Here is a 15,805-nt window from a genome sequence, read left to right on the forward strand (position 1 = left end):
GCGTGTGTGTGTGTGTGTTGGAGGGTGGGGGGAAATGTTTATTTTAAATAATTGGAAATAAAAACTCACTTAAGTGGATGGCACCTTTGGAGTCCTTGGTCCCTCATTCACAAAATTAGAGGCTGGATGAGGTTATCTCTAGGTTCCCTCTCACCTCTTGAGTTTTAAATTCTGAAATGCTAAGTAGCATCCGATGTGGAAAGCATTTCAGAGTCAAGGAATCATGGTGAATGTGAGCAAGAAATTTCAATGCAGTGTGATGAAGGCCACCGACTTACCATCCCTTCTCTCACCCACACATTCCTTTACACATAGAACCCGCCCTCCTGCTAGGGCATCTGGAGAAGGTCCCCTAGGGCACATATTTCTCTGCCTGAGAATAGCTGGCAATGGTGAGATGAAGGGGCTGCTATATGGGCCTAGGAAGGCACCTGAGGCAGAGGTGTCTAAGGAGATCCAACAAGTGAGAACATCAGGATGCCAGGCCCAGATGCAGAGGCTGGGAACCCGCCAGAATGCGGAGCAGGATGCCATGACTGTGAGCTGGATTCAGAGCTTCGAGTTCGGAAGGAGTCCAGTTGGGGTGAGAATGGGGGTGGAACGTTTTCTGAGCAGTGGTACCAGGAAACCGCACTTGGGTGCAACCCAACATTCCTTCAAGCAGATTGATATTGAATATTTATCTTGTGTTTTTCAAGTGCCCGAAGTAGTACAATGAACAAAACAGGGCTGCAGTGAACTCGCTGAAGATCTTTCCATCCACAAGAATAAAAATAATAACGCAAAATGGGAATCCCGGCCAGCCAGCACGAGAGGAGTTGGTGGTGCAAAGGCGGGCTCTTCAGAGTTGGATTATGAAAGTTAGATGATAATTTCCAACAGAGGAGACAGCTGGAGGCACGTCAGAGTCAAGGAATCACGGCATATGTGAACAAGGCATTTTGACGCAGCGTGATCAAGGCCACTGACTCACATTCCTTCTCTCATCCACGTGATCACTGACACATAGAGCCTGTCCCCATGCTGGGACATCTGGAGAAGGTTCTGTAGGGGACACCTAACTCGGCTTGAGAAAGGTTGGCCTCCATGAGATGAGGGAGTGCTAACCAGAGCCGGATGAGAGGAGAAAGTAAGAAAGGACCCCATAAAAATGCTACAGTACAAGGAACTCTATATATTCAAGGGGAAACAGAAACAATTTAGAGGTCTCAGTGAGATCTTATATGATGGAGGCTAAGCTACATGACACAGATTGTCAGTCCCACGGTGTAAAAAGAAGGGCTTGGTGCAGGCGTTGGTGCAGTTTCAAGGTTTCTTGGAAGGTGCCCGGTGGCTGGGCCCACCCACGTGCACAAGAACTGAGACCTGGGCAATGTGGGGGTAGCAGGGAGCAAGCATGGGGCATGCCTCAGGTGGGAGTGAAGGGGCCGATGGAGGCGAGGGCTGGGCTTCTCACAGAAATAATGATCACAGAAAAGAAATGCCTGCCATGTGTTTGAGAACATGTCACTGAACAAATACCTGTACGATTTTTCTATCAACAGGAAAAAATCTGCAATTCATTATTATCACCCTTATTTATTTATTTGCCTATTTTGATATTTTTCTACCTTTTTATCAAGGCCAGTTGTAAAACAAGCAATCAATTTGATTTATTGGCATTACGCTTTTTGTGCAACAGAGAATGACAGAGGCAAAGCTCTTGGAAGAAAACATTAGCCAGGCTGACCTCTCTTCAGCTTCCTTTATGAAGTATTACATTTTATGTTAATTCTTCATACAGAGAACTGAAAGCTGGTATTAGAGCACAAATACTGCCTTTGGCATCGAAGTTTTCAGAAAGTTACCATATGTTAATAGAAGGTAAGTTTCGGGTGTTAAGTACTCTTTAATAAACTCAGTATTTAATTCATAATAAATGCAAATCATTATAAAACCTTACACAACTGGGAAGCTATTAAGAAGCCAGGGAATGAGCACTTAGGAAGCGACAATGTTTCTCCATGACCACTGCGGAATATTTGTGATGAGCAGTTTTTGACTGAATTTGGATGGCAGAGTGCAGAGTACACTTAAGCCTTCTTAAATTGGCTGTACACCAATATATTTGATGTTGCAAATTTAAAAAATCCTTAAAGAATGGTTTAAACAGTAAAAAAGGACCTATTATTAAAGTGAAAAGAATTCCTTCTTGATTTTTTTCATGGATTACATCTAAGGAGGAGGAATTGTAGTTGGCCACTAGGGGGAGCCTCATTCACGGATCTTATGGAATCAAGTTTAGGAGGAGCAAGTGTCGCCACGTCTAGGCTTCCTGGGCACTTTGACACCATCCAGGCTTCTTGTGAGGAGGAGGTAAGCACCAATGTATTTGTAGCCTTGAAATCTTCCCTTTGTGATACCACGGAGTCAAAAAGAACTTCCTAGCATGTGGCCTGTGGAGGCCAGGGTCCTGGGAAGCTCCAGGGATGGGAGGGCAGGAGGAGCTGTGGGTGTCACCTTGACAGCTTACCGGGGCCTCAGGCTGGCCACAGGGGGAGCTATGAGAGGGGCAGCAGGGGGTGGGATTCCAGCGAGGCTGAAAGGGAGGCACCAGAGAGGAACAATGCTTTCCCACAGACGCAGCACAGTTGTTCCTGAGATATTTTTTTCTGCCCCCAGCTCTACGTTTCTTTAATATAACAACTTAGACAGTAGAATGAAAAAAAAGTCAGCTTGATACCCTAAATATACCACATGCCCCCATATCCAAGACCAGATTCCCTGGGATAGAAAATGATAAATATGGCTAGTTAGTCACAATGATCTGAACTGACTTAATTAGAACTAGGTTGGGATTTCCAATGGAACCATCAATGATGGTTCCTGTTTTGGAAACCTGAGAAATGGGCTTCAGGAGATTTGTGGGGGCAAGGAGGAGAGCAGGGGAGCCTGTGTGCCTTTCCACCTGAGGGATTATTCCGGGAACATAGAAAACCAGGCTTCTTTCTACAATAAGCGTTTTCAAACTTTGCCAAAGAGTTCCATCAGGGCCTTTCGGAGTGGATTCATATTAACCAAGGGTCTTCCCTCCTCTATACAACCCACAATGTCTTCAGGGGGTTCCAGAGAATCAAGATGCTATGTGTGCATTTGGGTAAAGCAGAAGCCACAGTCCCATTTTTGGAAGAGCTTTCAATAGAATTTGAAACATCTAAACTATCAAACAGTAAACAAAATCCACACAAGTTTGCAAAGGTATAAGGCACAGAGGGCAAAGTGCTTACAGTCGACTGCGGAAAGGCAGAGACAAGCTTTGGAATTTTAACCAGCCTTGGCCAAAGCCCTTCAGCACATCAGACTGAAATGCAATGGACAGCGTGGGGGTCAGGACTGCCGCTTTTCAGAGCTTTTGAAGGGAGGACGAGGATTCTAAGAGGCCACTATCGCGCTGTCCTGATGTTGTTGCTAGCAGTAGTAGTGTGTTTTATGAAAAGCAAAACAACATTGCAATAAAGCCACAGATGCAAACTATAAACGCATGCAGAATGAGAAAAAATTCTTTCATAGAAGCCACAATACTCCTGAGAGGTAACAGACAGGCCACAAACCTCAGGAGACATCCTTGGCGGTGTCATCTAAATGCGTTGTTACAGTCTAACCAGCAGAAGAAATCATAATTTTGACAATGTGAAAATATCTAGACTGTAGTCTGTAACTGCAGAACTCATATAAAATGCATCCATTGAAAAATATTTTAAAGAACATTTCTATTTATTTTTTATAATAGGTTATTAATTATCATGTAAAAATTTTTATTAAAAAAATCTCTGAAGCTTCTCTTGAGAATGCCCATGGGGGCAAGGAAGAGAGCTGCTGAGAAGCTCAGAGTGGCCTCTCTGTCCCAGCTCATCTCCATTGAACAAAACAAAACAGTGGCTTATCTTCAGGGCCTTCTATCCCATTGTTTGCATCCTTACGATGCTCTCATAGACTCATGGCCAGCTAGCAACACTTGCTTTAGACTTTCAATTTTAGATTTAATCTGTATATCCAGAACTAGCATTTAAACCTGATTGGCTTAAATTAAACACTAATAAAAGATATTTTAACATATGCTTTCTTCAACTACTCCAACATTTTATAGCTTGAAAGTGGATGTAGCAATGTATTAGGTTTACTTTTTTTTTTTAATTTTACTTTAAGTTCTGGGATACATGTGCTGAATGTGCAGGTTTGTTACATAGGCATACATGTGCCATGGTGGTTTGCTGCACCTATGAACCCATCATCTAGGTTTTATGCCCCACATGCATTAGGTATTTGTCCTAATGCTATCCCTCCCCTTTTCCCCCACCCTCCAACAGGCCCCAGTGTGTGACGTTCCCCTCCCTGTGTCCATGTGTCCTCACTGTTCAACTCCCACTTATGAGTGAGGACAGGCAGTGTTTGGTTTTCTGCTCCTGTGTTAGTTTTAATCCTCCTGTACACTGAAAGCCTCATATTATACTTGCATTTGATGCTATAAATACTCTGAAAACTTAAAGGAAATGATAAAAATATATTGACACCAAATAAGCAAGAATGCAACTTCTGATGTGACATCGAATGTTTTGAATCATCTTCGTATTCGTGTCTTGGTTGTGCATGAGCTGTCCCAGTCTACATTCTTGGTTATAGACCTGAAGGGTGTGTGTTTCCTTAACTGGGATCTGGAGCTCTTGAAGTGGTAAAGCAATAAGCTCCTTGTTTTGGGAAGTTTTAGGCAAGAAATCAGCTTTCATGAAATGAGCATACTTTTCAAAGAAGCGCCACATTTGAATACCTACCAGAAGCTGTCCAGCAAAGCAGACGAAGAGGATGAAGGCCAGCAAGAGAAACGCAGCCCCAAAGGAGATGCCCAGGACGGACGTTCTACCGGGAAACAAAAAGCAGCAAGTCAGGGTGGAGATGGTTTCTCTCATTCTGGAAAGCTACCAGTAATACTTTTGGGTTAACGAGGACTTTATTAAATGCAGACTGCAATCCTCACTAAATTTTTGAGAAATAAAAATGGAGCTAAAATGCCACATACATGTCCATAGAAAAGGGTCCACACAGCGATGGCCAATTAACTTATTCTGACTCAATAAAACTGCCTCAGAAGCATCAGTTCTTTATGAAGGATAAAGAATCTTTTTAAAAGACTCGCCCATGTTCCTGGCAGTTTCATGTGGCACTTGGCCACATCCCCCATCTCGGTGGCCTCTTCACTGCCAGTGAGATCCTGGCAGCTGCCGCCTTAAGGACAGCCTCACCTTGATAGCCTGGAGGTCCTCAAGTTCCACCCTTGTTCCTGTTGACCCGGGAGACATTGAGTCCTCACCCTTCCCAATCTCATGAAACCGGATTCAACCTATTTTGTTCAACATAGATGCAGCAAAATGTGTAGCGAGGCTTTTTACATGCTTGAGTGAGCCAATGAACTCAAAAGCATCCCATGATCATGTCAAAAACATGCCTACCGAGTTGCAAATCCTGCTACTGACAGATTACAGGCTTATTTATAAGAATTGTATACATATCCGAAAGGTCCCTTAAATAATTAAATAATTCAAAGCCTTTTAAAACTTAGTTTAATCCAAGGATAGAAGTTTCAGAGGTATAAAAAGGACTGAAGCACAGTGAATCATCAAAGATGAAATGCAAATGGAACATCCAAGGAGAGGTTGGATGGTGTCTGAGACCAAAATGGAACCTCATGCCAATGAGGTTGGCTAGAGACAGTGAAGAAACAGAGGATTTGGCTAAGAAGAGGAGTAACATCCAGAAACAACGTATGGGATGGAAGAACCAGACATAAGCCAGCCACAAGCTGACATCCTCCTGCAGGTGCACTCCTGTGAGTCCCACAGAAAGAGAAACAAATTGAGCAGTTAGTGCCCTGAGTAAAGCTCCTGATGCTGTCATGATGAGAAGCCACCCTCAACTCTCTATCTCAGATACCTACTCCATTAAGAGGGATGACTACAGGGACACACATCAAACAACATCTACAAAAACTTGAGTTCAAACCAACAATTGGACCTGACCCAATCAATGACTTTTGGGCACTGAGTCATGTCCTAGACATGACTCACAATGCTTTCAAACACCTGGCCTGATAATAATATTTGTTCAGATTTTACAAGTGATGATAAGACTCTGCAGGAGGGTGTGTATATACCAAGTACACCTAGATTGTTGACTAGTCTCATGGGCCGGGCTCATGCTAGGCTGTTCTGACACAAAGATGAGTAAGATGTGATCCTGAAGCAGCGGGAGGAGTGCCAGCCCACATCTCAGAGCTATGGAGGGCGCTTGCCATTATCCTCATGACTAAAGGGGACCACAGTGATTCATCTGCTGAGCTTTGATTTGCTATCTTCTCTTCTGTTTTACGAAGGAGCTCTGACAGGTTTTTTTTTTGGGGCACTATGCTCTCCTAGCTTTTTCTCGGCGTCAAGGTAATGCCAAATTCATAAGGCTGAGTTTAGAAACAATATTTTGTCTTTTTTTTTTTAGGCCCCAAACTGTTTAAATACTGAATGAACGATATCTTCTTGAAGGTTTGATAAAACTCAAGTATAAAATTATCTGATGATGATGATGATGGTGATGATGATGATAATAATGATGGTGATGGTAATGATGGTGATGATGATAATGGGTGATACAGTGATGGTGACAGGGATAGTGATGGTGATATTGATAGGGATGGTGATGGTGATGATGATGATGAGGATGGTGATGATGATGATGGTAATGATGATTATGGGTGATGGTGACAGGGATGATGATGGTATGGTGACAGTGATAGGGATGGTGATGGTGATGGTGATAGGGATGGTTATGGGGATGATGATGGTGATGGTGATGATGAGGATGAGGATGGTGATGGTGATGGTGATGAAGGTGATGATAGGTGATGGTGTTGGTGATGATAGGTGATGGTGTTGGTGATGATGGTGATGGTGATGGTGATAGGGATGGTTATGGTGATGGTGATGATGATGGTGATGGTGATGATGATGATGATAATGAGGATGGTGATGGTGATGATGGTGATGATGGTGATGCTGATTGAGATGGTGATGGTGATGATGATGATAGTGATGGTGATAGAGATGGTTATGGTGATGATGGTGACGGTGATGGTGATGATGATGATAATGAGGATGGTGATGGTGATGATGATGGTGATAATGATGGTGATGGTGATGGTGATGATGATGGTAATGAGGATGGTGATGGTGATGCTGATTGAGATGGTGATGGTGATGATGATAGTGATGGTGATAGAGATGGTTATGGTGATGATGGTGACGGTGATGGTGATGATGATAATGAGGATGGTGATGGTGATAGGGATGGTGATGGTGATGGTGATAGGGATGGTGATGGGGATAATGGTGGTGGTGATGGTAGTGGTGTGGTGATGGTGGTGGTGGTGAATGCTACATCCTAAAATCTATAGAGTATTCACTATGTGTCAAGTGCTATGTATATATGTACACATATAGTTCACTTTATCCTCGCAATAATCCTATATAGTAGTTAGTATTATTACCTCATTTTGTCAGAGAAACTGATACACAGGGAAGTTGAGGAACTTGCCTAAGTTATACCTCTATAACTTCCCTAAAGTTATACCTCTATTAAGTGATGTTGTCTGGATTTATGTCTACCCAGTTGTATTCCTGATCCAGGTTCTGTTTTAGAAATAGACATGTCACATTTCTGCCATGTTTATTGGTTCTGTTTCTTGAGTCAATTTTGACGATTTTCCTAGAAAATTATCTATTTCATTTAGATTTTCAAATGTAAAATATTCTATATAATATTTTCTTATAATTTAAAAACTCTCCATATTTGTAATTTCTTATGCTTAATGCTATTTTCTTTAGATCAGATTTGTGAGGTTTTGCATGTTTTGTTGACCTTCTCAAGGAATAAGTTCTTGGTTTATTATTAAGGTCTGTTCTTTCTTTCTATATTAATTAGTTTCCGATTCAACTTTAAAAAATTTCTTTCTTCTTCCTTAATTAAACTTATATACTTTATCTTGGATTGTCATTTGTTAGAAAATATTTTGTATTTTCTAATAAGTGCATTTAAGGACATAAATATTCTACTAGTTACTGCTTTTGCCAAATCCCACAACCTTTAATTCATAGCTACTCATTATAACTCTTTTCTAAAAAGCCTATACTTTCAATTTCCATTTTCTTTTAATACTAAAAGTAACTCAGAAGTCTGAATTTTAAATTCCACAAGAATATTATTTTTGGTTGGTTCTTGTTATTTCTAATTTCATTTGATTTTATCAGAGATTGTGGCCTCTATTATTTCACTTTGACAATTTATTTTTCTTCTGGGATGTGATAAATATGCTCAACTTCTATGTCTTATGAATTTTTGAAAATTTTATGTGTTTTTTATGCTGGTAACAAAGTGTTTCTCTAAATATAACTATTGAAGGAACCTTATGAGTTAGTCAAATCCCTAATGGGCTGGCTTACTTGATCTGTCAATGTTAGAATATATTAACATTTCCAACTAGGAGTGTAGGTTTGTCCATGTATTTGAACATTTTAACACTTTCTGCTTTATTTATTTCAATGAGACTCTGAAGTGCATAAATATTTATGACTTAAAATTTTGTTGCCTGAATCATAACAAAAATCTTTTTTTAAAATGCTGAATACTTTTCATTCGAATTCTTTATTGTCAGGAATTTATATTATTGATATTTCCTTTATTCTATAAGCTGTTTCCTGGAATAGCTGTTCTATATCCTTTATTTCCAACCTTTCTCATTTTATTTCAGCTAGATCTCCAACACGTGGTGTAGATGTGGCCTTTGGTTTGTAGCCCCAATCTTTTAGCCTCTTCCCATGAATAAGACATTTTTATCCATTCACAAATATAAAATTTGTTAGTATTTGACCAATTCTTTCTATCTTATTTTCTTAAAATATTGGGTAGAATTCACACACAAATAATCTGGGTATGAAGTTTCCTTTGTGGGAAAAATTTTTAAAACAAATTCAATAAATAGATACATGCACAGTTAAATTTTCTATTAGTTTCAGCTTTTGGTAAATAGTCTTTTCAAGAAACTCATTTTATCTAAATTGTAAATCTGTTTGGCCTCAAGTAATTTATGGCATTTCATATATATCCTGTTAATATCTATAGAGTCTGTAGTGAGTCCTCTTTTTTCCCTTAAATTGTTAGTTTGGGTGCTTTGTGATTTTCTCCCTGTTTTTCTTTCTTCATCAGTCTTGCTAGTGGTTTAGGAATTTTCAAAGTCTTTTTCAAAGAGCCATATTTTGGCTTTATTAATTTTCACTACTGATGGTTTTCTATTTTATTGATTTCTTCTTTTTAGTATTTATGCCTTTCTAATTGCTTGATTCTAAATTGCTCATCTTTTTCTGCTTCCTAAGATCGAAATTTGGACAACTGATTTTTAACTCTTTCCTCTTTTCTAATTTTAAAGCATTTTAAAGCTACAAATTCCCCCCTAAATTGCTGCTTTAATTGCAATCCCACACATTTTGATACATTACGTTTTGATATTTAAACATTTTTACATTTCGCTTGTATTTCATATTTGACTCCTGGGTTAGAAGCATATAGTTTAACACTAAAATATTTGGGGATATTTTAAAATATCCTATTGTTAATGATTTCTAATTTGATTTTAGTGTGGTTAGACGTCAGACTATATGATTTTTTTGTCCTCATATTTGTTTCTGTATTTTCAAATTTATGCAGATGCTTTTATGGCCTAGTATAAGTAATATCTTTGTAGGTTAATGTTCCATGTGCACTTTAAGTAAACAAGTATTTTTCAAATCAGTTTAGTGTTTTATGAAACATTAATTAGTTTTAGGAAGTTGATAATGTTGCTCAGACCTCCTATATATTCCTATTGGTATAATAATAAGAACTAGAAAAGAGATACTAAATATCTAATTGTGACGTAGATTTGTCTCTTTTTTTCTTTGATTTTGTCAGATATGCATAACATGCTTTTATGGTCTACTGTAGGTTAAGTGCTTTCATATCTGTCTTTTATAGATCTGTTATTAGGTATAAGCACATTTTATGATTTTATGCCTCCTGGTGAAATGACCTTTTTATCATTACTCACTATCTATATTTATCTCTGTTAATATTTCTTGCCTTCATAACTACTTTGTCTGATATTAATATATGTATAGTAGCCTCCTTGTGCTTATTGTTTACATCAGATACATTTTCCATCCTTTCACTTTCAAGCTACCTAACTTGTATTTAAAGTGCATCTCTTGTAGAGAGTATATGGCTTGTTCATACTTTCCTTTGGAGTATTTAGTCCTTTCCCATTTATAATGTTTGAATTTAATCTTACCCTCTGGCTATCTATTGTTTATTTGCCCCATTGCTTTTATTTGTATAGTGTGGTCTGTCACATTTGTTGCTACTATTTCAAACGTACCATTTTACTATCTGTTTTATATTTGTCTCATTTATTTTTGTTTTTCTGTTCTTCCATTATTATTTTATTAATTAAATATTTAAAAGTATTTTTCATTTCCTCTTGGCTTTTTAGCTATACTTCTTTTATTTTTAGTGATTGCTCAAGGCTTAATACACGCTGTCCTAACTTATCATTAGTTATTTGGCATTAATATTGTGCCACTTCAAAAAATACATGACACAACAATTTAATCCCATTCTCATAAGAATTCTCAGTATATGTCACATGTCACTGTTTTTGCATCAGATCACCTGTTGTCTTTTAGAGACATGAAAAATAAATACATTGTCTTTCATACTCTCTCATAAAGTAAGCATGTCCAATACTTTCCATTCCTTCCTTAGATTCCTGTTTCCTTCTGACATAATTTCACTTTAGCTTGAGGAACTTCCATTAGCATATCTTGTAGGTTTGCTGGTGATGAATTCCCTCTTTTTTTACTTGCAGAATGTATTTCATCTCGACTTTGAAAAGGAATATTTGAGTTGAATGTTTAATTCAGGGTTCATCATGTTCCTATCAGTGGTTTAAAGATGTTCAAGTGTCTTTTGCTTTCCATCATTTCTGATAAGAAGGCAGCCATTTATTCTGTCATTGATCCCTTGTATGTAATGTCTTTTTTTGTGGGTGCATTTAATGTTTTTCTTTTTTCTTTGGTTTCCAGAAGTGTGACTATAATATGCCACACGTGGTTTCCTTCATATTTATCCTGCTTGATGTTCATAGAGATTCTTGCCTTTGGAGAGTGATGGATTTTAACAAATTTAGGAAAATTTGTCACTAAGTGTGTTGGTAATTTCTTGTTTGCTTTCAAGTATATTTCTATCCATCTCTTAGAGACTTCATTTCACAGACTCTTTGTCAAATGTCTCTAGCTAGTTTGGCCGATGAGACCTGGTGGGAGACTGGAAGGCAATGGAAAGAAAGAGATTGGGTATTTCTTTTACTCTCACTTAGCAGCCATTTTCTGAATGGCCTGAAACTCCTGCCTTTTCTAAAATTCCAGATCCTTCTCAGACAACACCTTACCTTCGTCTAGCTCTAGCTTTGCATGGTTCTAGCATCTGCAAGAAAGCCCAGGAGCCTGGGTTTCTGCTAACAACACCTCTATCCTGTTTCCTTACAAGTCTAGAGGTGGTAGGAGGTTTCTTCTGTTGCTAACATCATGGCTAGTATACTATCCCCTATTTGGTTTATCAGCTTTTCTGTCATTCTGTAAATACTTCTTTTTATTAAATTCCCTTTCGGAACTACCTAAGACAGTTTGTTTTCTTTATTGGAGCCTAATCCACTAACTAGATAAAGCTTTCTCTGGGCACTATAATATCATTAATAGTTAGGTAGAAACCTAGGGAAGAACTGTAACAGTGACTTCCCTAAATTCCTTCCTTTTTCTTTTGAAAATAGCAAAAAAAAATTTTTACTTGAAGTATTTATCATTAGAAGTATTGAGCAAATATGTATATATTCCTTGGGTTATGCCATACTCTAATTTTTTTTATAAATGGAACAAGGGATTATGGAATTATATTGGCCTTCAATTAAACACATATCAACTGATTTAGAGACAATTATGTGTTAATCTACTAACAAATCATAAGGTTTATTTTGTGAATCAGAGTTTAAATAATGGATTATTGTACTACAATGAATTATATAGGCCTTTGTTTCCCAAAATGCATTTCAATGTTTCTTTTTTTTTTGAATAATTATTCCACCATGAAGAGAGTTGACAGAGACATTCTGAAGTCAGGTCAAATAGACCTAAAAAACAATAAGGGTATTAAAATGTGACTCTTCCTATTTTATAATAATATGCTGGACCCAGTGAAGAACATCCCAGAAGAGTTGTTAACATTTTTTTGTGAATGTATCTGATGACCACTGCTTACTCCTTCCTCAAATGTCAAAATCTATTAAGAGCTGATAAAGGAATAGAGTGTTACTAATAGAGCTGACTACCTGTTTTTGATTTGCTGTAACGTACGACATGCCCATTTAAGCAGGGATGATCATTCTTAAGAGTATGTTGTGACATACAAAACTGACTAAAGAAGAAATGAAAAATATAAATAGGCTTACCTATAAAAAGTAAAGGGATTAACTTAGTAATTAAAAAAATCTACTTATAAAGAAAAATTCATGTGCAGATGGCTTCACTGATAAATTTTCCCAAACTTTCATTTCATTTTTAATTTTTTTTTGAGACAGAGTCTTGCTCTGTCACCCAAGCAAGAGTGCAGTGGTGCAATCACAGCTCACTGCAGCCTCTACTTCCCGGGCTACAGCCATCCTCCTGCCTCAGCCTACCAAGTAGCTGGGACCAATAGGCCTGTGCTGCCATGCCTGGCCAATTTTTGTATTTTTGGTAGAGAGGGGGTTTTGCCCCTTTGCCGAGGGGTTTTGCCATGTTGTCCAGGCTGATCTCAAACTCTTGAGCTCAAGCAATCCACCTGCCTCTGCCTCTCAAAGTGCTGGGATTACAGGTGTGAGCTAGCATGCCTGGCCCAAAACTTTGAAAGAAGAATTAATATCCATTTTTTACAAACTATTCCATAAAATGGAAGGGAAGGGAACAGTTCTTAACTCGTTCTGAAGCCAGTATCACCCTGACACCAATACCAAAGACATCACAAAAAAAAGTAGAAATCAGTATCTCTTATGAATGTGGATACAGAAATCCTTAACAAAATATTAGTCAATTGAATCCAGCCACAAGTAAAAAGGTTTATATATCAATACCAAGTGGGGTTTACCCAAGAAATGTAAGGTTGCTTTAATATCTGAATATCAGTCAACCTATTAATAGATCACATTAATAGAATAGAAGAAAAAACACATTATCATCTCAATAGCTGCAGAAAATGGATTTGAGAAAATCCAAACTATTTCACAATGAAAACACTCAACAAACTATTAATAAAATGGAATTTCCTTATCTTGATAAAAGGTCACCATGAGAAACTCACAGCTAACATCATACTTAATGGTGAAAGGCTGAATGCTTTTCTCTTCAGATTGAATAAGAAAGGATGTGTGCTGTGGCTACTTCTATTTAACTTTGTACTGGAGGCTTTAACCAGGGAAATTGGGCAGGAAAATAATATAAAAGGCATCAGATTGTAAAAGAAGAAGTAAAACTATTTTAATTTGTAGGTGATATGGTCTTGCATATAGAAAAGTATGTGACAACCTGAGATTCAGACTTGGGGTGGCTCAAACTCTCACCAATATGCTCAACTTCAGGCTCTTCAGTATTCTAGTCTGTGGCATACTGGCATTTATGTTCAGATGGACCTCTCTTCCATCTGAGTTCTTATGGGCTTAATGCTTCTGTCTCCCAAAATCTATCTGTTGAATTCCTAACCCCCAATGTGATGGTATTAGGGAAATGGGGCCTTTGGGAGGTGATTGGGTCATGAAGGTGGAGACCTCATGAATGGCATTAGTGCCCTTATGAGAATTGGCTGCAGAACTATTTCTTTCTGCCATGTGAGGATACAAGGAGAAGACAGTAGTCTGCAACCTGAAAGGGAGCCCTCACCCAAACCCACCCATGCTGGCACCCTGATGTCAGACTTTGGCTTCTGGAACCATGGCTTCTAAATTTCTATTGCTCCTAAGCTACACAGTCTATGGTCCTTCGTTAGAGAAGTCCAAATGGACTAAGACACCAGGGAACAACAAATACTGTGAAACAAAGTAATGGTTGGTCAAACGCTCTTAATTATAACCATTTATCCTGCCTGTTCTGTCAAAAGCATGTTCAGGTCCATTAAGTATACCAAGATGTTGGTGTAACTTAATCAATTTTAATTAACAGCCCAGTTGCAAAACTGCTTCTTTTTAACCCTGAAGCATAACTTATTATGTACTTACTGAAAAACAACCTTGAGTCTTCCCTGTCATGAGGCAAGAAAAATTACTTTTAGTGTTCATTTTTGACTTTGGTGCTTTATTCAAGTGCATTGTTATGGAATATGGAAGAGGATGATTCTGGACAAGGTCCTCCTTCCTTTCTGCTTTTTTTCCCAGTCAATGAATTGCTTAAAGGTGGCCCTGACAGCGGTGAGAAACACATTTATTGATGAGATAAGTCCAGTGGAGACACACATTCCCCTGAAAAAGCCTACGAAATGTATTAATTACAAGCCATCTCTCTGGGTAAATAATGATGTCTTTGGCATTCTATTGAATGTCATGACTTTCACGGACTCTTTCCTGGTTGACTTCACTTCCCTTACTTCCTCCCTAAAGCAAGCCTCTCACCAGCTCTCCACTCACATCTGTTGCATGGGATTCAGTCAGAATGATAAGAACCAAAGGAAGCAAACTTTTCTTTCAATTATAAGTTAGCATGAAATAAAAATTCCTCTTTTTTAAATGATAGAACTTCAAAATGAAAGGGAATTCAGTGAAAAAGAAAAGAAGAAAGAAAGAATCAAAAGTTGAAAGGAGGAAATGGAATTTAAATATTCATCACCATTACAGTAGCCTTTCTCTGATGAGAGGACTTAGCTTTGAGATGTTCTGGACACTTGAAGTTTCTGAGATGTGGGAAAGAAAAAAGAGATGATCTTTGGCCAAGTAAGAAGAGTTCTACCTTTACAGCAATGATAAGGGCTGAAGATCTGAATTTTCAGACACACTGTATTCCCCAGAAAGTACAGAGTCTTCTCTTCCTATACCCTCTACTTGGGGGAGCTTATCCCATCTCTTGGATTTAAATACTACATAGGTGTGGGTTTTTCAGACTGTATCTCCACCCAGCTCTGTAGAATCCATAGGAGCTCTAGGGGGTTCAACAGAAGTTCTATAAATTCTACAGGTCACATACTCCCTTTTGTGTGAAACTCCAGCACCTGATGTGTAACATGCACATGTATCTAATGTCCAGAACTGAGCCCTTGAGTTTGCTGTCCCTCCCCAACCTGTGCGTGCCCCAGGATTCTCTCTGTGTAAATGGCAGCATTTTTTCCAGTTGTTCAGGACAAAATAAAACAAAATTAAAAACCCTGCAAAACTTACTTTCTCAACTCCTTATATATAATCCAGCAGCAAGACTTGTCTACATCACTCTGTACAACCTATCCCAGGATTTGAACACGTTTTACCACCTCTAGTATTGAGTGTTGAAATAAGTAATGAAACTGATATTAGAGATCTGAGTAGAAATAATAATTCTAAGACATTTAACATTATAATTTGGTTTATTAATTTTTCTTAAGTAAAACATCATTATTCTTAGTTTTTCTTGGGCTAATGAAACACATGTTA

The 15,805-nt window shown here is 38.3% G+C and overlaps 1 protein-coding gene across 8 annotated transcripts in view; it reads right to left on the minus strand.

Annotated features, from left to right (window-relative positions):
- ADCY2 (adenylate cyclase 2) overlaps positions 1–15,805 on the minus strand; it is a 431,254-nt gene that overhangs the window by 79,047 nt on the left and 336,402 nt on the right. For all 8 annotated transcript variants that reach the window (XM_055367540.2, XM_055367542.2, XM_055367545.2 and 5 more), the window contains exon 15: positions 4,809–4,893. In XM_055367540.2, coding sequence (XP_055223515.2) covers positions 4,809–4,893 — 85 coding nt within the window. The remainder of the gene's footprint in view (positions 1–4,808; positions 4,894–15,805) is intronic.

This window comes from Gorilla gorilla, chromosome 19 (assembly GCF_029281585.2).
Source record: "Gorilla gorilla gorilla isolate KB3781 chromosome 19, NHGRI_mGorGor1-v2.1_pri, whole genome shotgun sequence".
Classification (NCBI taxonomy): Eukaryota; Metazoa; Chordata; class Mammalia; order Primates; family Hominidae; genus Gorilla; species Gorilla gorilla.